The following is a 26791-nucleotide window of genomic DNA, read 5'->3' on the forward strand; positions in this document are numbered from 1 at the left end:
TTTACCACGCATATTTTTGTAATTATATTAGAATTTGGACACTGTTATAACTGGCTGTCTTTGTGAAATTGTGTGTGGGGAAATCTATTAACTCACAAATATTGATCCACTAGCAGTAAGAGAGGATTATAACGCACAATTAATTTAAGAGGCTACTTAATTATAGTAGAACACCCTATAGGGGTTTTAAAACTTCCTAAAGGGAAACAAGTTTAGCCGAACACACAGAAATGTTCTGTAGAGCATCATGAGTCATTTCCGTTGCGACATTAACTATTGTCTTTCTTTGAGATTTATTTGGCTTGTTTCACTTATTATTTTTACCATCGACATATAATATCTGCCATCGACAAAGTGTATATATAGACGAAAATAATGTTCAATACAAGGGAAAGTGCAGATTTTATTTTTTAAGAATAAATTCGGCATTTTTTTGTTGTTGTAGATTTTCAAAAAAAAAAAAAAAAAAAGATTGGCAAACCAATTCCTCAGAACATAAAGGACTTTGTCCTGAGGCAACTTATCTGAGATGGTAAAATCGGATGAATCCGATGAGATGGAGTGGTTTTCTTGTACGGTATCGTTTTGCCTTGAAGACCAAATTAAAGCAGACTAATCCTTATTTCACTGGTGGTCCTCGGAACCCATGTTGTTTTGTTCTTGTGTAAAAAGTCTTTTTTTCTCCAAATGTTATGGCGGGTGTGTGGCTGATGGAGAGCAGAGAGAGTTTTTTAAGTGTTTAAGACTTGGCAGGACTCCGTTCTCACCTTCAATTTCCTACCTCGTAAATCCGGTAGACCGTGGTCATCGAACTCAACTGTATGAGGGCTTCGCTGTGTCTTCAACAGCAGCTGACCAATGTGCGGGGAATAATAATAATAAAACCAACAATAATAATAATAATAACTTATTTTCATGTTGGGACTTCATTGTGTTTGTAATGGACAATACTTCGATTTTGCTGACCTTGTTTTACTGAATTAATATTTCCTATTTTTAATACTGACTACTGACTGTACTTCATCTATGGTATTCCTGCTAATAGCTCGGTCTTTATGTATAATATATTCCATCAGATAGCCTTTAAAAGTTTTATGTGATAGCCCATTTTTAAAGCTGCAGGATCAAAATGTATTCTTCTAAAATGTGTTGAGAGATTACAACAATCGCTCTATTTGTCAAAGGATGTGAATTATGAAAACGAAAGTGTTTTTTTATGACAAAGAAGTAAATCCACACACATTATCCCGTGTGTTACTTAGTCTGAAGTAAACTAGGCTCTCTACCTACTGTAGAGTATAGGCCTACTTTTCAGAATAGGCTGCACTTAAACAGTTGATAATACTGCCATCTTGTGGAGACATCAAAACAGCAAAAATAATCTATTTTAGCTGTGTAATAGCCTTTTTGCGACGCCCAAACTAATATTGCCGCACACACAAAACGAAACGAGTTGTTCCTTAAAACTCGGCGATATATGACCTAAATTGTGTTTGTGGTGAGCCTCTAAAAAATGCGTTTGTATGTATTTTTTCCCCTTTAGTTTAATTTTTATCAGTCTAATATTTAGCCTATTAAGGGCTGTCTATAGTTGTTTGATCCCGTGCGGATCACATTAATCATTCATGATCGGGCATTTCCTGTCTTCTATTTTTAGAAAGTGGCAGAAAGCGAATAAGACAGGCCTACGTCACGGTTTGTCACGTATATTTAAGCACTCTGGTGCCCCCATCTCCCCCCTTCCTGAATGTTTCCCTCTCTGCGTGTGAAACATACCCATCCTCTTCTTCATGGATATGGCCACCCAGCTGCTCCATCCAGCTCCATCCGCAGACCACGTGACCCAGTTCTCCCATGCCCTTCAGTAGTTCATTCAGCATGATGGCTGCGGATGTTGCGGATGCTCTTTGCTGCATCCTGCATCCACGCCGGTTCTCTCTCCTCTTTCTCACCGTCACCCTCTCCTCTCTGCCGGCCCCGACAGCAGCTCTGCTCGGCGTCCGTCCAGAAGACACCCAGAGTGGAGAGCTGTCCGTGCAGGATGGGATACTGAGGGCGACAGAGGGGACACGCTTCATGCTGAGGGTATACTACTCCGCATCTCCAGCTACGGAGCATCCCAACAGCCTGAACATCAGCGGCAGACCTGACGCCGCTCCGTGGATCGCGTTTATAGAGGAATCAGGTGGGGACAGCGGGGACGCGGAGAGGCGGCTCCGGACCAGAGGGAATCCATGCGAAGAGGAGAATGCCCGGAGCTCTGACATCGAGCTGCTGGGCTCTTTCAGATCCACCTCAAGTCAGAACTCAGTTTTGGTGGAGCTGCTCGCTAAAGACCTGCGCAGAGGCGAGGTGATCAAATACTACTCCATGTGCGCGTTTGATGGAGTGAAATGGGAGCATTTCAGCACCAAAGACTTCTGGTTGGCGGTGATGGAGAGACCTCCAGAGGCAGATGTTTGGCTCCAGGCGGGTGTCTCGGTGCTCTTGTTGGGGCTGTCTGCGCTCTGCAGTGGTCTGAACATCAGCATGCTGGCTCTGGACCCAGTGGAGCTGCGGGTCCTGCAGAACAGTGGCACAGAGAAGGAGCAGAAATACGCACGGAAAATAGAGTCAGTGCGTAAACATGGAAACTACATCCTTTGCACTGTGGTGCTGGGCAACGTGCTTACAAATACATGCTTTGTAGTGTGGATGTGCCAGATTTTGGGAATGACTGCTCTCTCAACTGCCTCGTGCACTTTGGGGATATTCTTTATTGGCGAGATTTTACCTCACTCCGTGGCGTCCAGGCACAGTCTCGCCATCGCCTCCAAGACCCTCTGCGCGACCCGCCTGCTGATGCTGGTGTTTTTCCCCATCGCCTATCCAGTCTCCAAGATTCTGGACATCATGCTGCACCAAGAGATCAGCAACTTTTACACCAGGGAGAAGTTGGTGGCCATGCTGCGCGTCACAGACCCGTACCACGACCTGGTCAAAGAGGAGCTCAACATCATCCAGGGAGCCCTGGAGCTGAGGACCAAGACCGTAGAAGACGTGCTGACCCCGCTGTCAGACTGCTACATGCTGTCCTCGGACGCCGTGCTGGACTTCTGCACTATGTCAGACGTGATGCAGAGTGGTTTCACCCGGATCCCGGTCTACGAGAACGAGAGGTCCAACATTGTGGACATCCTGTTTGTCAAAGACTTGGCTTTCGTGGATCCTGACGATTGCACTCCTCTGAAAACAATTACTCAGTTTTACAAGCATCCCATGCACTGCGTGTTCAATGACACCAAGCTGGATGTGATGCTGGAGGAATTTAAGAGAGGTAACTCCACTTTAAATCATATCAGAGGTCAGCTCTCAGAAATACTCTGTGTCCTTTGATTTCTACATGTCCAGAAATTAAAAGTAACTTATGAGTAAGAAGTCAGTGTTGACTGTGTGAGGCACCATATGTTTTGTTATAGTCTCAATACTACCTCCTGCCACCTAGGAGCAAATATCCTTTGAAGTGACTGTGCACTTAAAAACTGTCATTGTATACATCAGTCCATTGGCTCACAGTGGGGCTACCAGTAAAGCCCTTTGATCCACAGTGCAGTGAGAGCCATATGTGAAATCTGATAGTGTCACACAGTGTGTGGTTCAGCCAGAGGTTAGAGGCTACCAAGGACCAGAATGGGGTTATCTAAAGAATTTATGTAGTAAAAGTAATTTTCCCGTGACAGCAACACTGTGAACTTTATCTGCCCCCACCATTCCTGCTTGTTTTCCCTCTTTATATTAACCCATTATCAGATCTATCCTTTAATGTACTGTTGAACTGTGTCAAAAAGGAATTTAGCACGGGTAGAGGCCTTCACTGGAATGGCAGTAGAGGCAATAAATATCATCACTATCTCTCTCTGACTCACACGTCTTTTGTCTGATAAGCATCTTTGCTGATAAGTGCATTCACAGTATTACAGCACTCCGTTTCTCACACACATGCTGTGATGGCATCTCTTTGCTACCAAGCAAAAGTGTGTCGCCTCTCCCCGGGGGACCCCATTCAGTCTTGATGATAACACTGAATATGATTCTGATGATCGATGCTCTGTAGCGAACAGCTCAATCTGCTCCCCTGACAGCGTCACAGGGTAAAATGGAGACATATGAGAGGCTACTGGAATGACTGTTATGCAAGGATTTCATTGACATTGGCTTATGTTGTGGGGATTAAGATGTAAATCTGTTTCATTGACAAAGAGAGCTCAGTTGTCCAATCAGAATGTGAGAGAGGACACGGTGGAGACTTTGGCAGGATCATAAATTAGATTGCCACTTACAGGTCAGGAAGTCTACTGCTTTATTTTGTTCAGGATTATGAAGGAGAGCTTTGGTCTGACACAAGTGATCCACAGGCTCAAGTTTGTGTGTGTTTCCATGTTGTGTGCTATCTATAAGTAAGGTTAGGTGAAAAGGTGAACTCGGGCTTCACCTTTAGATTATTTGTGTGCACCTAATTGTCAGCCCGCAGTGACTTTGAAGCTCCTTCCACTCTGCAGGTCGTTGCAATCCAAGCCTGCAGAGTAACCATGAAAAATTCATCTCCAACCTTTCACTTCCTCTATCGCCTCCTTCCTACTTTGCTCTCATGGATTAAAGACTCCTGCTGTTCAGGAAGCCTGGCTGGAAGCTGTGAGGATGTCTCACTGAGAAGGGTTATGGGCCGGGGGAGAGGTGTCTGACAGAGGAAAGGGTGGAAATGTCACCAGTAATGTAAGAAATGTAAGGGAGGACTGCAAACAGACTGTACAGTGGAAAATATTTACAATTATTTTTTACCTTTCATATGGCAAGCTATGCTCTTTACTTAATGCATTTGTGCTTTCATGGCATGAAAGTTTAATGAGCAACAAAAAACCTGCTGTAAATTTTAAATTTATTGGGGTGAGATATTCTGTCTGTGGTGGAAGAAGTATTCAGGTCATTTTCTAAAGTAAAAGTAGCAATACAACACTATAAAAACACAAGTCCTGCATTAAGTACAGAAGTAGTTATGCAGAATGGCCCCTGTCAGTGTCATATTATTATGTTATTGGATCATAATTATTAAGGCATTAAAATATAAGTGGTACTTTAATTTTGGAGTTGGTCAAGATGGGGCTCATTTTAACTGCTTCATACACTGTTGGATAGCTTAATCAATAACAATGGGCTTCATATTTTATAAACTAATGATATGTTTTGTATGTAAAATATTAATCTGAACAGTAACTAGTAGCTATGGGAGTTAAATATATGTAGTGGGGTAAAAAAATATAACATTTCTCTCTGAAATGTAGAGGATTAGAACTATAAAGTAGTATAAAATACAAATAATACAAGTACCTCAAAAATTTTTATATACAGTATTTGAGAAATGTATTTAGTTACTTTCCATCACTGCATATAATTCTACTAAAGAGTATCAGAATCAGAAATCAGAAATACTTTATTGATCCCCGAAGGGAAACTCCTTGAATTAGAACTATAAAGTCGTATAAAATACAAATAATACAAGTACCTCAAAAGTTTACTTAAGTACAGTATTTGAGAAATGTATTTAGTTACTTTCCACCACTGCATATAATTCTACTAAATAAGCCATTTTAATACACTAAACAATGCACAAAATAAACAAAAACTTTTAGTTAATACAAAACAAATCATAGAAGGCAGCCATTATGTTTTCTATAAACTCCCAACTAAAAAAATTGCTGCAGAGATATAAACAATGCATTATTTCCTTCTATAGTACTGTATGGCTGTAATGTTTGCAGAAAACACAGATAGCAAATATACACATAATGCACAATCATATGTAGACACATTATGTATGATCTAACACAACACATGGAGTTCAAACATAGACTGGAGGAGCCTAGGAAACTGACGAAGCAGAAACATTTGCAAAAGGGACATCCATGGTAGACCCAGTTTCGCCCCGGGCACGTGTGTCTGCGTGTGTGAGTCTGGTAAGAGTGTGTGTGTGTGTGTGTGTGTGTGTGTTTGTTCTGCAAGAGTATTATGTAACATGTGAATGATGTAATGCAGTGCCCGGGCACATCAGCAGCTGACGGCAAATCCACCTCTGACTCACCTGAGCTCTTCAGACAGGCTGACCTGAGTTTCGAGTGCAACTTCGCCATCTCAGCCAATCTCACACAGCCATGTTTAGGGATGGCTGCCTGTCAGTCAATCAGGATTTTTGTTCTTGTTGCAGTGGATTAAAGCATTTGATCCATTTTATCCCTTGGCAGTGATCCCCTAAATCGCCCCATCTCACATGAGCCACTGATTTTGTTTCAAAGTAAGGTCAGAGTCTGTTTATATGTTACTGTTGCTTCGTTCTAGTGACATCATGCATTTGGTTAGATAACTTATTTGGTCACCAAACTGACTTATGTGTTGACTTAAGAGGAAACATGGCAGTGACGGCGACAATACGATGACACATTATTATGATTTTTTAAATACCTGTGTTTTTGGTGGGTTGAAAATATATATTTTTTTATGTAACAACTAGTTGGTGTTGTAACTAGTATGTTTGATTTTGGTGGCAACTCTAACTTCTTGTCACATTCGCTTTATTGACTCGCTCCAGAGACGCTGTTGGCAAGCTGTGTCATTGTATCTTACTGAGCGGGAGCGCTGGGTCTGCTCATGGATGTGTAAAGCGTGTATGTGTTGTGTTTGTGTGTGTGTGTGTGTGTGTGTGTGTGTGTGTGTGTGTGTGTGTGTGTGTGTGTGTGTTTACAGAGGTGGCAGCAGCATGGGCAGTTTAGTCAGCAGATGCAGGCATCCCCAGACTGATTGTGTAATCTCAGTGTTTACGTAAGGGCCAAGTCTTCCAAACTGTCAAAGTGTCTCCAGACTAATCCCCCAATGCCCACTTTCCCCTCATCTGAGTCACACACGCACACACACACACACACACACACACACACACACACAGGAGGGCAGTCCTGACATTAAAATAATTTCATATTCAAGTTCTAACATAGCTCTCCCCTGTGTTTATGGTCTCTCAGCTCCAGTTGGTGTATTAATGCTGATTTTCATCTTGACTGCACAGATCCAGTTGGAGGCTGTTGACTCGTGTTATTTTTACCCAGTGACGTCGCCTCTCAACCCATTTCATGAGCAGTTTTTAGCGTGAGCTTTTGAAAACATTTGAACTTTTTTCCTTTCTGATGAATGCAGGTAAGTCCCACCTGGCTGTGGTGCAGAGGGTGAACAGCGAAGGTGAGGGAGACCCCTTCTATGAAGTGATGGGCATCGTCACCCTGGAGGACGTCATAGAGGAGATCATCAAGTCTGAGATTGTGGATGAGACAGACCTGTATAGTACGTATGATGCATAAACACACTGATTATGAAGCTCTGGGTTTTCAAAGTCACTGTTACATTAGCTGTGAATCAATTTTATTATATTTCCACCTCCCACACCGAATAGATTTTCTCTCAGTTTGTCACAGCAGCCGACAGAGTTTGTTCAGCTATGTGGTCCACAGCGTCACTGGAAAATGCTCAGTTCAACAACATATACAATATATGTTTAGGGATGCTACAAGTAGCATTTTTGCATTAATAGTACATTGGAATTTCCTTTCTTCCACCATCTCCTCTCCTATTTTCTCATTAAACTATTGATCCCACCTTCTCTCCCCTGTTGTTTCAAGCTCTTTAGTGATGCATAATTAAATAATGTGAATAAATGGCCCAGTCTCACAGATAATCACCATAATCCGCTCATCTTTAATTGGCTGCAAACGCTCTCCACAGAGAGGAATTCAAATGCCAAACTCCCTTCATTTCATATCTAATCTGGTCTGTGCTTTCTTTTCACTCACTCACCACAGTTAGGGGAAAATAACTTTTTATTATACGCTTCCACAAAAACTCCTGCTCCCAGAAGAAATTAACATACAAATCAATGCCGAGTGTGTGAAGCAGTCTCTTTTAATGTCTGCACTTGTGTGGGTGTTTATAAACTCTGTTTTTTGTGTGTGCCTGCATTTGTGTAATTATGTGTGTGTATATATAGCACAGATGAGCTAATCTCTCCAGACCTAGCACTCCAGGCATTTATAACGTCAGCTGTTCCTGCTGCAGCAATGATGTATTTAATGGAATATAATATATTTAATACTCCTCGCATCTGCAGAGGATAAGTCAATTTATCAATCAGAGGTGTGTTTACATAGCACTGGATAATCTCAAGCTATCTGCAGCTGTAGATAAACTTACTAAGAGAAATCATGTCTAGAAATCCATCTGTAATGTTTGTCAGCATGCAGCATATAAAGCTGCATCAACTATTGAAGTCAGTGGCACCTCAGAGTAGTTGCTAATTCCTTGTGGTGCCAGCAAGAATACTCTACGTATGTGTAAACCTAATCAGTGCAAGAGTAACACCTTCCCCTCCCTCAGCTAGTATCAGAGCATATATAAAATGTGAAATCTGCACTGTATACTGTGCACTTTATATGATTTGCAATCTGTGTGTGTTCATAGCTGATAATCGGAACAAAAGGCGAGTATCCAACCATGAGAGGAAACAGCAGGATTTCTCTATCTTCAAACTGGCAGAAAATGAGCTGAAGGTGAAGATCTCGCCCCAGCTTTTGCTCGCAACACACCGCTTCTTGGCTACAGGTAGCAATGTGCTGTATGTGTGTTTATGCATGTGTGCATGTGCTGTATGTAGAGTATTTGTGGGTGCCCACAGTGGATTACAGGATAAAACATGTGACAGGTAACACAGTGTACTTTCTTTGACTCTTATTTTGGTGTGTTTTGGTGTGTGTGTGTGTGTGTGTGTGCGTGTGTCTATATGCATCTATTTTGTAGAGGTGGAGCCTTTTAGGCCATGTCACCTGTCAGAGAAGATCTTGCTGCGTCTCATCAAACATCCCAGCATTGTGCAGGAACTCAAGTTCAACCCCAAGAACAAACACGCTCCACAACACTACCTCTTCCAGAGAAACAAACCTGTCGACTACTTTGTCCTCATTCTGCAGGTAAATCCCGAACTCCGCTGCTGCTTTTCAAGCCAGATACTTATTTTCTGAACAGTAATATTAATGACAGAAAGGCTGTTGAATGAATCATGAAACCAAGCAATAATCAATTCTGTGCTTGATATTGTTAGAATTACAGTGTTTTTGTCTGCATATTTCCTGTAAGGGAGGGCTCCTTTAGATGAGCAATCAATTCAGTTTGTCACACCATGAACATAGAGCTCAGACCTAATTCATGTAAATGGCTGTGTTGACGTTGCAGGGACGGGTGGAGGTAGAGATAGGAAAGGAGGGTCTCCGCTTTGAAAATGGAGCGTTTTCCTATTATGGCATGCCAGCACTCATCCCGCCCATGCCTATTGGTAAGTAACCACACACATGAAGCAATATAGATCAATATTTCTAGGCAACTCACAACGAGGGTGATGGTGGTGATGATGACAACAGGGAGAGTTCAGCAATAATAATCGTAAAATTAGTGCAGTGCCGGTGGTGGAAGTGTTTTTGCTGTCTAAATCCCACCCAGTGTCTGTATAGCGTCAGCCGACAAGAACAACAGCAGCAGCAGCAGCTGTAGGAAGTGAGTAATTAAAAGAAGTGATTTCAGAGAATTTCCCAGTGGAAGGACATGACCTGCGCAGGATTATATGAAATCCAGCTAAGACAGCAGAGCAAGCAGAAAGCCCGTCTCTCACTCCCCCATCCCCTCTTTCTCTCTCTCTGTCTGTTTCATGTGGTGGTTGTATGCATGTTTTGCTGGTGTGATGTTGAGGGTGAGCTTAAAGCAATTTGGAATACCCCATTAAATATTTGAAAATCCCTTCTTAGGGCAGTACAGAATCCAGAGTTTTTCTCTTAAGTGGATGCAGAAGCATCAGAGCTGTTTTTTTAACAGTTTTTTGTAAACTTGCTCGCTCTCTGAGACATTGCTCTCCACCATCAATCGTATTTTAAAAGTATGTTCATTGTAGATCTATAGTTGAATAATGAAAACATAAAATATCTTTAAAAGTATGACACTTAATATGTAACAAACGCATTTCTCAGTGGTTTAAATGATAAACATAGAAACTGAAAAAATATAATTAAAGACCAGTATAGATTTGGGTGCGTGAACTCTTTTCGTACTTTCTGATAACAGTTTTTGACCCAATAGCGATGATGTATGTACGAAACACACAACTAAAAGTATGTTTTCTCCTTCTGTTCTGTTCAGGTCAGAGGTATAGTTCCCGGGCCAGTGGTCTGAACCAATCAGATTCATTACTGAGTGGTGGCAGTGTGGGTCAGCTCACTACAGGAGGAGGGGTCTACTTACCAGACTACTCAGTCCGGCAGCTCACAGACCTGCAGATCATCAAGGTTACAAACATAAATGCCTGCATACACAACACAGAGACATATGAAAAAACATCAACTGCTGTTATTATAAACTCAATTAAATGTATAATTTCCTGCACACTGAAGGTTAAAAAAAATGGAGCATAAGCAAGTAACCGCACTTTCAGCTCCCTCCATTTAATCTTCAAAATTTCCGAAAATGCAAACTCTTCCTCTGCTGCAGCGTTTGCCTTTGATATGCCCTAATCCCTGATTCTGACTGAACACAGACATCCTGTCTCTCGCTCTCCCCTCCACACACCCTCTGTCCTTTAATCACTGGGGATAATTGAGCTCCATTTCAACCATGAATATTTTAGCCTTTAATGATGGATGTGCCCTCTCACTTCACCTCTCCTCCCCTTTTCTCCAATACAGTCCATGTTTCCTCCTGGCCACGTGCACTGGGGTTAGATAGGCACAAAGGCAGCCATGCATGCACACACAGATCTAATGCTGATGATAATACTTGCTTTCTATGTCCGCACAGATCACCAGAAACCACTATCAGAACGCCCTAACAGCCACCAGGATGGACAGCTCCCCTCAGACACCAGACCCAGTGGGTCCTGATGCTAAAGGGAGGCCTCCGGTCCCAGAGGCCCGCTCACACAGTATCGCCCTCCCCCTCACACACACACACACACGACTAGGGCTGGCACGCCTTGCACATCTCCATCCCCACGGTGGCCTCAGGAACACATCCCATCTCAATGAAAGAAACCGTATCGTTCGTAAGTAGTGTAGATGCTTTGTTACAATATGTTGATTAGACAAATTTTGTTTTATATTACGATGGTGGGTTGGTTTAAGTGCTAAAATCATTAGTCAATTAATCAATTAATCCATCAAAAATTAATCTAGTCCATGGTTTAAGTGAGTTTTCAAGCAAATATGCCAAACATCTACCATTTGCACCTTCTAAAATTTGACTATTTGCTTACTATTTACTTTCTTACTAATTGGAAAAATATATTTTCATTTGGATTTATTAATTAAAAAAATTATTTCCTCCTGTCGATTTCAGTATTTGACTTCCAAGGTCTAAATGCTGTTTCAGAGGTTGGACACAAGAATAAAATTCTGAAGAAAAATTGTGAAAACATTTTGGTATGTTTTGGTCGACTACAATCTAGCATGAAGGTTGACACTAAATATCAGCATCATCCTTCAAAAATTAATTTCCATCTTAGTTTGGACTCCCCATGTCCTTCTCACCATGGTCAACATGTGGGATGAAAATCTTTTTGTAGCTGACATCACCATCTCATCCACTCCGAATCCCTGAAATGTAAATTATGTTCTGGCTCAATATGAATTTCACAAACCGGTAGCGACTTCTTTTGAAGAGGATGAAAGAGGAGGTTCAAAGGATCAAACACACTGATTGGAGTGCTTTGTGGGCCAAGAGCCAAAAACCTGTCTGCCAGGGACAATACATGATTAATGTCATTATTTGATACTCTGACTGGTCAGGGGAAACCTGATAGTTGATGGCCAGATGAGTAGTGTGTCCGATGATAATAGATTATTTTAAAAAGCCCCAAAGACATTCATACCAACCCTGTGAATAACAGAATTAAAATAAAAATAAAATGAGAAAACAAATGAAGGTTGGCTAGTTAACAGGGCTACCCAGAGGATAATGTCTCTATTAGAAGATTAGCTATACTGAACATTATGTTATCCTACCTGTTTGTGCGCATGTATGTGTGCAGGTAGTTAGGAACAAATAGCAAGTTAAATCATTTTACAGAATATCTACAATGAATCCTATAAATCAAACGCCCATAGTGACTCATTCACAAACTGGTGCAACGTGGTATCAGCCAATCTGTACTGGTTTCAAGGCTTAAAGGATTTCCCACATACCATCTGTCTTACGCTGTGTGTAACACGCCACCCAGTTTGTGTGTGTTTGCGTTAGTGTCATTAAGAAAAATCACCGGACAGATGGTTCTGTTGGTTGTCAATAAAAGAGTGGCGTCTAATTATATACCGCCAGGTTTTATGTTCAGTCCCAACACCACAGATTTCACCAATTAAGTCCCCTCCACTGGTTGTAGCTCATCTTTAGTTGGAATTTAAATCTCGTACATTTTACCCTCAACTGGTAACCACTGTCATATTTAACTTCTTACTGGACCCTTAAAAAAAAGCACTGACTGATAAATAGCAAGTTCTCTACCTCCCTCTATAGGCAGAGCTACAAACCAGCTGCTGTAGTGTGACTACTTGTAATTGGTTTAGGGCTGATTGATCTAATTCTCTCTTCAAAGGCAGTAAATCTGATGGACAGAGGAGTCCAAACGACACTGTGTTCCTCCGCATGGATGAGATTCCCTACATCCATGAGGACCGACCGGAAACTTATGGAGAGAATGGTGAGTGCTGCGCCATGCACCCGGACTGGAGAAAACAGGCTCATGAATCCTGGATTCTTATTTCAGTTAAAACAAAACAAAAAACCTTAAAAGCTTTAGTTTGCTTTTCTGCAAAAGTACACAATGTCCAGAAACACCTTAAATTTTTTAAGAATTCTGACACAAAGGCCATTATTTATAGCAAGACTATGTAACTTTTGATACAATAAATAACACATTCTTCCTCTTACAAATGAACAGTTTAATTCACATGCAATAAAACACACCCTGTCTCAACTCACTCTGGAGTTTTGCTGCAATAGCTTTACTTTGTCTGGTATGACCAGTAGCTTATGGTGGCTAATGTTAGCTAACTTAGCAAACTTGAGATAGATATTGGTGTGTAACTCACATTACTGAGTCAGATTGCTTAGGTTATGGCTCTTGTTTCCTTCTTGTGATCCCACTCTACTCACTCTAAGTCAGTTGTCCTAATAATGATCTTTAAAGCAACGGACTCAAGACAGTCTTAGAGAATGAAGGAACATTTTATGTGCCATTAATGTGTGGCTACAGTGGCCGCTGTTCATCAAAAGTTACATAGTCTCAGTTTTAAGTCTATAAAAGTGACAGCTTACAGTAGAATCTACCTGACAGGTTGTACAGTATATCTACAGACCACTGTAGGTCTGGGGGTATTTCACTCCATCATTTCTGCCCCCCATGTAATTCTTTCTTATCTTTCTCTTTCAGATGTGCCTACAGAGTCTCAGCCGTCCACCTCTCCGTTCATCAGCTCTCTGTCTCTGTCCAGCTCTGACGAGAACATTGGAAAGAAGCTATTGCGTAAATTGAGTGAGTGAGCCATTTGTCACGAAACACCATTGCGACAGCACACCCACACATAGCGTCAGATGGGCGCAAACTTTTCTGTCAGACATAGAAACAGTGCCGGGTGTATCTTAGCAACAGGTAACATGTCATGTCCTTCACTGCCACCTACTGCTTCCTGCAGAGCAGATTCTCCAGATGCAACTGTCCTTGTTGGCTCAGATACAATATGACTCATTTCGTTTTATTTATTACTTTGAGGCAGTGGCTGTGCTGCTTAGTACAGCTGACGTTATTTCAATTAATGGCAAATGTGAGGTAGTTTAAAAACAATCTTTTGTAAGTTGCTTTTGTTTACGGTAAAGCAAATGTAAAGATGAGAGAAGCAAGATACTACTGATACAGCTACAGTTTCAGGCAGGTATTTTAACCAGTAATGACTTATCTGAATATCTTATCTGAATATCAGCATGTTCTCCTCTGTTTCTAGGTAACAAGAGGAGGAAAAAGTCTCGGGATGGAGATAAGAATTTGGAGGAAGGTTCAGAGCAACTACCAGTGACGAGCTAGCACAGTGACACTGAGAAAGAGGGATGAAGCACACATCTTCCTCTTTATCATTCACTGGTCTTTACTAAACAACCACCCATTCATATACTCCCTCCATGCTCTGACACAACTCTCACAGGAGACTGAGCCATCTTATCTGTTGTAGCCACCGGTAATACTCAGGTTCCCACTGACACACTCTGTCCCACCTCTGCCAGACTTCATACCCTTAAAGTGCTGACTACAAGAGGGGCAGATCTGGAAAAAAAAACTTGATTAGACAAATCTAAACAACATAGTATTGGATTTATCCAGCCTTACACTGGACTGTATGGATCTCAGCAGGTTTTCATCACATGTTTTGTAGTAAACGGGACAAACCATGTCCATGTTACCTTTTTATGGTAGCTCTATCCATAATGTTAACATTTAATCATGTCATTTAAGCCATAATGTGTTACTGAAACAGCAGCATAGCTTGTAATTTAATTACAGACTCTACCTGAACTTCATCTGGACTCTAAAAAATCTCTCAATATGGAACCCAACAAGGTCCTTAGATGATATCTTAGCCAGCTTTGACCTTTTACTTGATCAAACGATGAATACAACAGCATTTATTATTTATTTGTCATTATGAGGCAGTTCCCACATACTGAAAATGTTGTTTGCACAGGGAACTGTCCTAATGTTGCCATAAGGGTGCCACCTACTGCCAACACAACCCAGCACACTAGCCATCAGCTAAGAAGAAAAAGCCACTGGACAAGAGCACAATTTTTACACCAGATTAAAAAGAACACAATTATGAAAAAGCCATAAATAAATTCTCAGCTTGAAGGACTACTACTTCTTGTATACACTGACCTCTCAGCAAGTTTAGAGGTGTATGCACAATTTTGAAAATACCTGTGCTAGAAATTTTCACAATTTCTTACCTGATTTTTATATGGAAGTGTCAGAATTACCAAAAGTAATTTTAAGATAGCAATATAAGTCATCTTACATACTGTACATGGCTTGAATTTATCACCACACTACCACATACTTGCACACAGTAAATGCATCCTTCCTACGTGAATGCATGTGTCCTTCATACAGTCTGTTTGGTATGTCTCTTCCCATTAAACATTCCCTCCTCTCTGTAGAGGTTGTAGATGTAGCTGTATGAACACAACTTAAGTGTTTCTGTGAAACAGCCTCACTTATCCACCTTTTCTCTTGATGTTACCACCTTTATAAAAAATCGTTAGCCTGTTGTTTGATGCATTCAGTAGAACACGTAGGAACGAGCAAATTCATACCATTAGCTACCATATTAGCCACTTTTCTATGTACAGTTCATCTCACTAAAGCTGCATACGCCAATTAAAAATAAGCTAGGGGTTTGGGGGTTTGGATCTCTGGATCTAGGGATCCAAATGGATATTATGAGTATTCTTGAGGAAGAGTAGTTGCTACTTGCATGTTTGTTTATGTTGCTTTTCCTGCAGAATTATCCCCAGTAGAAAGCCCTGTTTTTCCATATGCATGCTTAAGTAAAGGGATGCATGAATAGGATACCAATCTACAGTAACTTCTCCCCACAGAGATGCGGTGTGTGTGACTTACTGAAACCTTAAGCAGCTGTAGATTTTAAAATGAACATCACATAGAGGATAACAAAGAAACACAAAACAACAAGGCTGCAATTTTCATATGTAGCGTTTTAACTGTTGCCATTAAGGCACAAGGGGATGGGGACTTCAGAAAGAGTCAAAGGTCACTGTATCTACCGGAGAGGGCGGGGAAGGCCATTTAATGCTACTCACTGAAGGAAAATTTTAAGCCATTGTTCTAGAAATCATATATTAGTGCAATAATGAAATGATTTGATCCTTTTAAAAATGTGAGTGGTAGCTGCAGCTCAGGTTGGACAAAGCTGATCTGCATTGTGAAATCCTGGCAGGTACACTGCTTAACAGAACAGAGAGCGAAAGATATGAAAGAGGAAATCAATATGACACACGCTGACGTCAAGCCACCACCTCCCTTCAAACACACACACACACACACACACACACACACACACACACACACACACAGGTGGTGTTTGGGAACGCTCAGTGATATAATTTATTCTGCCTGGTAAGGCTATGGAAGTACAAAGGATACTGCACTGTTAAACTATTCACATTGACCCCTCTGTATACACAGAACATGCAACGGGAAGTCCTTTGATCTGACAACTGACTCTGAGCAAGAGGATTTGTGCGAATCAGAAACTCTCAGCTGAATGCTTTGAGAGATTTTGCAGTTGGTTAACACTGATTTATATTTGTACGGGTCGATACACTGTTTGTTTGGGATAAAAAGGCTAAGTTACATTTTGTAATGTAAAATTCAGATGATTATATATGTTACCCAAATATATCAAGAGACAAGACTATATGATATACACAAGGGATAGTTAATAAAGTGACTGAACTACTATTTTTGTCTACTTTTTGTTTCTGCTATTTATATTTGTCCAATTTAAATTACTATAAAGTGTATATATGCATATACTGCTTTTTTTTTCTCTGGTCATTCACGTCAAATGATTTGTACAGGGGCTTGTATAGGCTGTTGCATAAATACAAACTTATCATTAAACCCATATCAATTACAACATATATGACAACAATACATAGTTATAGGTCTTTATTAGTGTAGTTAATTCATGTCATTAGACGGTCTTGTGAGGACATTTTCAGCTTGAGTTAATTTGCTAAACAGTATGACTGCTTTATTGGTGTACTGTGCACAGTGACACAATAGCAAACTGGTTGATCATTAGTGTGTTTGTGCCGTGAGGGTCTTGCATAATAGTGCACTAGTGCTACGAACAGACAATCGGAGAACAGAGATCACTCTGGAGTCACGACACCTGTTAAGATAGTTTGGTGCCATTTGTGCTCCATAAATACAGATTAAAAGTGAGGTAATTAGTATAACCCCTTTGGGCAGAAGACAGTATCATTAATAAATGACATTGTTCAAGTTAAAAATATCTTCCTGAGGACAGTCATCGCTTGTTTACATTGCATCCAGCAATAAACGTAATACTGCTACTTAATTCATTATAGAGGTGATAAATACGATATGTACTAGAATTGCTTCCTGCAATTAAAGCTGCATTGAGTCAGTTTGGTCATGTTAATATTATTCTGTTTTTCAAGTGTTCTTAACAATTGTTAGACTGCAGGCTAAATAAAATTGGAAATGTGATATTAATACTTGGAATAGATGAATCATAACAGTATGACATTAAAAAAAATTGACAGTGGAGTCGGCACCGCTGAGGTAACTGCAACACAGTCACAGATGTACTAACCCCCTCAAAGGTCCTGGTAATGACACATACACTAATAGTACACTACATATAAAAAAAAAAAAATCAGTGATGTCAAACTAAGTACACACTAAAATTAGGAGACCAACATGAAGAAAACAGGGGGACAAATTATAAACACAATTACTTAAAGGAATAATTCCCATATTTGCTGTCTTACAGAGAGTTAGATGAGAAGATGAATATCTTAATCATCTTTGTGCGTTCAGATATAAATAGGTCCAAGATGTGTTTAGCCTAGCTTAACACAAAAACTGAAAGGAAGGGGAAACAGGGCCAGTCTGTATATTTGTGCAAATGAGAGTTTATGTTTGCTCCAGGAAATCTGCTGGATACAAACACTTTCCCTGGAATCAGGTGGCTCAGGGCTGGAAAGGAGGAATCGCTGAGAACTGTGGGTTGTGTAGTCTTCTACTGGACCTTGGTGACGGCCTCATGGATGGACTCAGCCACGTAGTCTATGTTCTTGGTGGTCAAACCACACATGTTGATACGACCACTGGCCATTAAGTAGATGTGTCTCTCCTTCACCATATATTCCACTTGTTTGGCTGCAGGAAATACAGCAGAACCAGATGTAATTATTCATTGATAATTAATGTGATACTTTACAGTTCCTGTAAAAATCTTTGTGTGTATCAAAGGGAAATGTATTGTGTAGTATTATGAACAAATGCTGAACTTCCTGAATTCTTAAAGTAGTGCACAATAAATGTGTACCTCTTCTGAGATGTCTAGAAACTAGATGCATCCTGGATTAATTTAGTTTATGGGTTCGGTTTTCATAGCTGTGGTGATCATAGCAGCGTTTTTTGTGTAATTGCAGCAACTTGCAGTGCTAAATATACTGGTTTCTATGGAGATGTGTGTGTGTGGTGGTTGTGCTTAGCTGTGTATGTGTCTGTCTTTGTACTTACGGTTGAGGCCTGTGAAGCTGAACATGCCGATCTGCTCTGTGATGTGGTCCCAGGTCCCTGGTGTCCCCAGAGCTTGGAGCTTAGATTTCAGCTGGGCCCTCATCAACAAGACCCTGTCAGCCATGGTCTTCACATTGTCCTTCCTAGAGTCAAAGAAATAGAAAAGAATAACTCTACATCAGAAAATACATTATTTTTATGACTGTTATACCTCATGCAGTGCTTTGAGAGTTCCTTTTGTAGGGACATTTTGTGCTGACCATTCAGTAAAGAGCTCAGGTGAGGTAAGAGTGAGGGCAACAATGCGAGCTCCCTGAGACGGTGGGTTGGACCAAGTGGTCCTGACAATCTTCTCCATCTGGGACAGAACTCGCTTCAGGTTGTCTGCATCATGAGCCACAACGGTCAGGTTGCCCACACGCTCATCTGATGAGACAAACACATGTCAAATATAAAACAATATTGTGGCTATTACTTTCTTTACCTGTAGGTCGCGACATTGACATCTCTACATCTACTGTACTAGTTCAAACTGCTGTTGCTGCCTTTCCTATACTGTAAGTAGAAAAGATTGGCACCAAATCTGCTCTGACAATGACTAAAAAGCCCCCCCACTGTGGAGAATATGCAACTTGCTAAATGTGAGTTTGTGAGAGTTACAAACAAGCAAAGTGTAGTTTTAAAGTTTTAGCTATATACTATGTTGATCATGTACAGTATTTTGTCATGTTTAAAAATAAGACAAATGTGGTTTAAGATTATTCCTTTTCACTTCAATTCCTCTCTTCAGTAAGTACATGTGGTACTTATGTGGCCCGATATATCTTGTGGTTTTACTGTATGTCAAGTTCAACCATTTTTTCTTTGCTAACAATCTTATAAGTTAGGGACTTATCCTTTATTCTACTGTTAAAATTAGGCCATATAAAGCACTTTGTGACTGTCACTGTGATTAAGGACAGTACAAAGAATGTCATTCTTTATCACTCTCTCGCAAGCAAGTGATGTACAACTCAATGCACACAGGGGTCACTCACTGTAGAGGCCAAAGTTCTTCGAGAACGACTGAGCACAGAACATTTCAAAGCCCACGGAGACAAAGTAGCGGACCGCCCAGGCATCTTTCTCCAGACTGCCTGAGGCGAATCCCTGATAAGCTGAGTCAAAGAATACAAACAGCTTCCTCCTCTGGAAAAGAACAGGATGAAAGATGAAACAATCAGCATACTGCAATAAACATTGAGCATGCAAAACCATGTCCTGTTTAAACTGACACTTTATTAGTGGTGACAGTTGAGCCAACAGTACAGACAATGTGTTGGTTTGTATTTGTGTGCATGCATGTGTATAATACCATCATAATTTCAGCAATCTGCTTCCATTGCTCCTGTGTGGGGTCTGTGCCAGTTGGATTATGGGCACAGGCATGCAGGACAAAGATGGAGTGCTCTGGACAACTCTGTGGGAAACAGAGAGTAGAAGTACTGTAAACCCCTAATAAAAATGACCAAAATGAAGTAGTACCAAACTCACTATCACACACAGCTTACCTCCAAGTCACCAAGGAAACCAGTCAAATCGAGGCCCCTCTTCTCTGCATCCCAGTACTTATATGGACGGACATCCTCAAAGCCAGCATTGGCGAATACCGCATTGTGATTTTCTGAAACAAACAGTAAGAAAAACTCTGATACCAGTGTTCTCATTTTATTGTTTATATTTCCACTAGATACAATGAATATTGTTTTATTAACGCTTAACGCTTAAATCAAGATCCCTGATAGGATGTGAGTTATTAATAGAGCACTCTATGGACATCCCGAGTCTAAAGCCTATAGAACTCTCTGTAAAGGATTCAAAGATCAAAGTCCTTAAACAAGGAGCTAATTTCTAGGAAGCATGTTCATTTCCACTCTGTGCTACACCACTGTTTGTGTGTGTGTGTGTGTGTGTGTGTGTGTGTGTGCGTGTGCGTACCCCAGGTAGGTGCGGACACATAGACAGGTGTTTTGGTGTTGTTGTTTCCATTGTAGAAACGCCTGAGAAACTCTGCGCCCATCTTCAAAGCACCTGTACCACCCAAACACTGGACAGCCCCCACCTGGCAGTGACATAAAACAGACAGTTAGTTAGTTTAAATGTAAATAGATTAAAAACTGAAACATAGTGCTGTCTTTACTACACAAACCCTGTTCTCCTGGATGGCAGGACTGTCATCTCCCAGTGCGATCTTGGAGGCCGAGGATCTGAACTCAGGCAGGCCCAGGATGGGAAGGTACTCGTGGTTTAGCCTGTCATCATGCACAATGATCTTTTCCACCTTTTTCACCACTGGCAAAACCCATGGCTGGCCTTCATCTGTCCGGTAGGCTGCAAGGAACAATTGAAGGAAACCAATTTTATACAAAAAAGTGCAGGAATGAGTGAGGCCTTGATACACTGCATAATAATTTTAGATATCATCAAGTGTGAGTTTTAAGCAAGGTTGCTAAGAAGGGCACTCTTCTTGCAACCTGTGGAGTTGATAAATACCCTATTTCCTTAAAAAATAATTATTTGAAATGGTTTTACCAACACATACTCCAATACAAGACGTTTATGTTGTGAGCCAAACATTTACACCCTGGTAATCTTGATATTTGGTCCAATCAGTTCACCTTTTGATTGAAACATGTATGTTTCAAGGAGAATGGCTAACAGAACTCCTGTTTTTCTATTTAAGAAGCGTCATGCATTTGGACCCGGGTCAAATAACAGGAATGTAAAACTGACCCTGGAAAGATCACCACAGAGATATTGTAACAGAAATGCACATTCATCTGTTGAGTGTTTTAGCCAGCTGAACTCCATGTCACCACCTGATAAGGACTAAAGTATACAATAGCCATTTTTACTTTCAGAAGAGAGACATTCAACTTGCTCTGCAGCTCACTAATACGTCTCAGGCTAAATATCATTTACAGTGAGTAGTTTCTTTTTCATCCACTGGCATGAAATGCAAGATTATCTGTAAAAATGAACAATCAATCTTGAGCTGATATAACTAGGGCTGCAACTAACAATTACTTTCATTACTGATTATTCTGCCGATTGTTTTCTTAAATTAATTCATTTGGTCTATAAAATGTCAAATAGTTAAAAATGTTTACAGGTTCCTCCATGTGACCCTTTTCTAAAACCCAAAGATATTCAGTTTATTATCTAACAAGTCCTCAACATTGAGAAGCTAGCACTTGTTAAATTTGTCATTTTTGCTTGAAAATGTACTTAAGTGATTAGTGGATTATCAAAATAGTTGCTGATTAATTTTCCATTGATCGACTTATCAATTAATGGACTATTTGTTTCAGCCCTAGATATGATTTTTAATATACTGGACATTGTGTGGCCTACATTTCCCAGCTGCACAGTGGCTGATGATGACCATCTGCAGCGCTATGTGTCTTGCAGAGAGAAGGGGATTATGAGCCTCCTGTTCTAATCATCTCGTCCTGCCGTGCAATGCCATTAACACACTGCCACAACAGAGCTAGGCAATGTTTCTCACAGTGTTCCTTTGAAATGTAAGCAGCAAGGATTACTAAGATTAACACTGAAAACTGTTGTACTGAGGACTGAAATGTGCCATTTGCTTGCTTTAGGAGAGAAGCAGGACTAAGCCATACATATATAAAATCCTGTCAGTAGTTTGTGCTTGTAGCATGTGGGAACAGTAATCCAATCGACTCCCTCGTCCACAGAGTGAGAGGTTATTGTGCAGAGTTGCAGGAAGAGGTAGAAAGAGAGGAAACCAGAGAGGACAGGGACAGAGATGATTCCACTCTTTGTGTGACATTGTTACATAACAAGGATACATTATCAACAAAGCTGCAATCAGTGGGTGGTGTGGAATGACTGAACAGCAAGTAACACTGATTAATCGATCAGTTGTATATACTCTCAAGAGAATGTGATGAAATAGAGTGAGTCGATTATCTTATCTTGGATGTCCATGTCAGTCAAGTAACGTTATATAATGCCATTATAATATCGCCACGACTGTAATGTTACACCAAACAAGACATTTTAGAGACATCTGTCCACAATAACTAGATAATACTACGTTATAGGTGTTACACCGAAATCTGTGACCCATCAGATTCTGTGACGCTGGAGGAAAATGACTGGTTGACCAAATACTTTATTGACAGACCAACAGACTCGCCATAAATACTGTCAGAGCTATCAAGATTTGTGACCATATCTAAATACTATGTGTTCAAATTATATGGTAAAACATATTGTGTTATGTATTGCCATGTCTGAATACTGTATTAAAAGGGTCACAATTTTGGGTTAACAGCTATCATAATTTGTGTCACTATTTAAATAATATGAAGGCATCACATTTTGGCAACTGCTATCAAAATAAAAAATGTGGCCACCATCATACAAACATGGGCATGGGCTTACGAGAAATTCCTAAACAGGTTACACAATCTTATGGCTGTAAGCATTCGTTGTAACACCGGCGGCAGATAATGTAACCATCTAGCTAGCTTCGTCACCTAATCTACCATTAGCTGGAACTGGCAAGTTGCTCCAGGATACCGTTACCATGGCTAACACTGACTCCATGACTGAATCCATTCGTTCAGACTTATTGTGGAGAACTTACCTCCCACTCCGAGGTTCACCTTTTTGGGAAATTGGTCGTTATTGAAATCCTGCGATAGTTTGAAGACAGCTACAGGTGCTGCCTGGGGGACCTCACAAAACACCGACATAGCTGTTATTTATTTTACTGGAGACTGGACAAGCGGTTACCGGGACAGCTAACAGGATGAAGCAGGACTTTCACCTTCAAATTGGACTTAGGGAATGTAAAGTGGGAGTGAGCGGATTTACCAATATAAATCTAGATGTATCTGCCAAGCCAATCCCAGCACTGATCCCGGTCAGAACAAAGTTCAAGAAAACACGCAGAGGGGCTGTTGACCAATGAATACCTCTGTAGCATGACTGACAAATGTCACAACAAATGATTGGCGTTGAAAGTGCGTGGTTCAGGATTGTATTGCAATAAAGGAACTTGCCACAAGGTGGTGCCACAACCTTATTAAAGATTGTATCAGGAGCTTCCCAGCAGGCACTGACCAGAACCACTGATGGCACGAGTTTGTTCTGCACAGTGTTATGTCTTCCATTTATAGATAAAATAACACATATGAAGGTCAAATGACTCACATGGCTTAATCCTTAACAGTGCAAGCTCTATTTCAGAAGGTGAGGCTGTACATCTCATCATAAATGTCAATTTTAACTCTAACTGAACAGACAGCCCATGCTTGGGCTCGACAATGTTTGAGTGAGAGCATGTTAGGCTGTGCAAATGAGTATGCACAAGGATTTCCATCTGTTCTGTCCTGAAGGCCTCGGCTGAGCTTTGGTGTAAACACGGCGGCTCCTCTCTGCTCTCCCTGCAGCTGTCTGCAGGAGCTGAAGTGGTTGATAAATGAGGGCCACTCCAGCCTGCTCTCCCTTACCAGGAGCGTGACTTTGCTGGAAAGCTTTTTGGCCACACTGGAGCCTCAATGCTGGCTCTTAATGTTTCTGTCTGGCAGAGAAGGGGCTGTTGGATGGTTTGACCTAGTTTGTGTGGTTAAATTCAGTGATGGTGGGATACATTAAGACAGTACCACCTTCTAATAAGGGATAGTTTATATTAAGTGTTTATAACTTGTAACTAATTACTTTACAGATTAAGATTGTACACACAAAAGATCATCAGTTTGTAAAATATACATTGATGCAATTGTTCAATAATTGAAATACTGAACATATAAATATTAAAATCAGCTCCACTTTCACCGGCTACAACACTAAAATGCTGCTTACATATTAGTGATTCAGTAATAATAATCCACTAGTGTAATATACATAATAATATAACACTCTGTTAGGTCCATTGTGTATAACAAGAACTTTTTCCTTTGATACGTTAAAGTACATTTTGCTGATAATACTACTAAATCAGTGCTTGGTCTTAATTACACTGTTGATGAATAGGCTGTTGCATGGCCCAACTGAGTTTGTGTAGTTAAACTTAGGCATCTTTTATTAAGTTCTTCTAACTTGTATTTAATGTCTTTATTAATGGTGATAAGTTCTTACTTCTCCCTCAATTCAAAAATGTGTTTTGCTCATTTGTCATTTGGATCTTTTACCGTCACACATACAATTTCAAATGAATGCTAATGCTGCTCAGTGTTTGCTGGATGTGTAAATAGTCAATTATTAGTTATTAAACTCAGTCATTGTGGAATACATTAATAGTCAATAAATTAATTAACGCTTTGAAGCTCAGTAATACACTATTAATAAGGACAACTTTTTAGATTGCGAAAAAACCATTGGGATGGTAAGTTGTTAATAAACTGAACTTGATCCTGATGCTCTGAAGCTTTATTACAGAAAACTAGTGGTCCGACAGTCTAATGGTGTGTTATTCCAGATTAATTAAAGAGAAAGCTAAAAAGACAAAACAAGTAATGCTTTTGGAGGATGTACACAGGCCAAAAGTTGTCCTTAATAACGGCTTATTTCTGATTTATAAACCACGAATAAATTACTTATTATAGTTCAGTTACGCCTTATAAACCCTTAATAAAGTATACTTTACAAAAGTGGTACAATTAATTCTAATACCAGTTATCACAGAACACTGAGTTACTATATTCCCCCTCCTGTTGTGTCGCAGATGTTACTCACTTTCCCCATACCTGGTACCACCCCCACTCATCTCCACGCTTCACTTTGACAGTAGATGTTTTCATTCTTTCCAACCAGGTGAGGGTGTCTCCTATGTTAGCTATCACTGTCAGCCCTGCAATTATGGGATTTGAGCTCCCAGAACAAGGCTCGGGGGCCCAGGGCAGGGTTTGGTGTGTTCGTACTGGGGAGGCCCCGGGACAACGGTCTGGGCTGTGATGTGAAGTGTGAGTCAGAGCAAGGAGTGACAGGAGTAGCCTCTGGCAAGACAGTGCCCACAGGGGGAGTGTGTCACATCCAGATCAGTGCGTTAGTCAGCCAAACACTCACAGGCACCTTCTCTGCATTTCCTTGACATTGACGCGTGGAACATTTATTTTGGCATCTAGCAGCGTAATGCAAATATGACAACAACAAAAAAAGAGTAGTGCCTACAAGGTTTCTTTTATCGCAGTGTTTTCATTTTGCATGCAAGTTATCATTGTTGCTGTGGGACTCTGACACTAAAACACACAAAGGCACACATTCAGGCACAAGACATCACATTCCAGCTGTGGTACCACTGAAACACAAACAGGAGCGTGTGCACACACACACTGCAGCACATTCCAAGGGGGACGTTGCAGCGTTGCACATGTTGCGATGGCCTCTGTGTCTCTGGGTCAGAGCGCCGTGGTGAGTGACCACCTTTTTAGCTTCCTGCCTTGTTTGTTTTCTAAAGACAGTGTCATCAATTCTCTAACAAGGGACTAGACACAGCAACAACAAAGAGCACAGGACTTCCCTGTTGCTCCCTGTGTAGTCCAATGACTGATGGAGCATGCATGCAATAACAGACATCAGCGCTCTGTGCGTCTGACTACATTCCGACTAGTGTATTTGTGTGTGAGTACATGCCTTTGTGTGCTCCATTTGATATCGTGACATAAAATCAGTTTTTTTTTTCTTGTGCATGCAAACATTTACCCTGTACTCTCTATGTACATCTGATAAAAGACATTATGCAACTGCACCTGAAGTTAAAGTATTAGAACCTGTATGAGTGACAGAAATTGCTTGGATTAGTGTATTCAAATTAGGTGTAAATATAATTTTCCAGATTATACAATAATTACTTTGGAAAATGCAAATACTTCGACATCCCATCAGTAAGACACCCTTGGCTATGTTGGCTTCTTCATTTTTGTTAAGACTCACTGAGACTAAGACCATATACCATCTGAGATGGCTTTCTGAGAGAAATCCTGACAATGTCACTACATGTGCCACTCACACAAAATTAAGGATTAGTTCAACATTGTGGGAAATACGTTTTTTCGCTTTCCTACCTTGAGTTGGATGAAAAGATTGATACCACTCTCAGAACTGTGCAATAAATATAGAGCTATGCAGCCAGCCGCTGTTTAGCTTAGCTTAGCACAAAGACTGGAAACAGGGGCAAACAACTAGCCTGGCTCACAAAATCCACCTACCTGCACCTCTAAAGCTCACTAATTGGCACTTTACATTTTGTTTGTTTTCATCCGTACAAAAACCAAAGTGTTAAAACAAGTTACGGTTTTACCGGGGTTAACATGTTAATTAGTGAGC

The 26791-nt window shown here is 40.7% G+C and overlaps 2 protein-coding genes across 2 annotated transcripts; one reads left to right on the forward strand and one right to left on the reverse strand.

The window, feature by feature from the left end:
* Positions 1-1777: 1777 nt before the first annotated feature.
* On the forward strand, positions 1778-16633 carry LOC122883976 (metal transporter CNNM1). Its single transcript, XM_044213207.1, has 10 exons — positions 1778-3316; positions 7219-7362; positions 8533-8673; positions 8869-9038; positions 9301-9400; positions 10255-10400; positions 10909-11152; positions 12698-12802; positions 13535-13636; positions 14103-16633. Exons 1-10 carry the CDS (start codon positions 1855-1857, stop codon positions 14180-14182), a joined length of 2694 nt encoding a protein of 897 aa, XP_044069142.1. The 5' UTR covers positions 1778-1854; the 3' UTR covers positions 14183-16633.
* Positions 16634-16828: 195 nt separating this feature from the next.
* Positions 16829-23324, reverse strand: got1 (glutamic-oxaloacetic transaminase 1, soluble). The gene is made up of 9 exons (XM_044213209.1): positions 23109-23324; positions 20640-20821; positions 20429-20552; positions 20002-20114; positions 19806-19910; positions 19489-19639; positions 18712-18877; positions 18452-18594; positions 16829-18085 (listed from the first exon to the last, which is right to left on the reverse strand). The coding sequence occupies exons 1-9, from the start codon at positions 23215-23217 to the stop codon at positions 17946-17948; spliced, it is 1233 nt and encodes a 410-aa protein (XP_044069144.1). The 5' UTR covers positions 23218-23324; the 3' UTR covers positions 16829-17945.
* Between the last annotated feature and the right edge of the window lie 3467 nt (positions 23325-26791).

This window comes from Siniperca chuatsi, linkage group LG11, assembly GCF_020085105.1.
Source record: "Siniperca chuatsi isolate FFG_IHB_CAS linkage group LG11, ASM2008510v1, whole genome shotgun sequence".
Classification (NCBI taxonomy): domain Eukaryota; kingdom Metazoa; phylum Chordata; class Actinopteri; order Centrarchiformes; family Sinipercidae; genus Siniperca; species Siniperca chuatsi.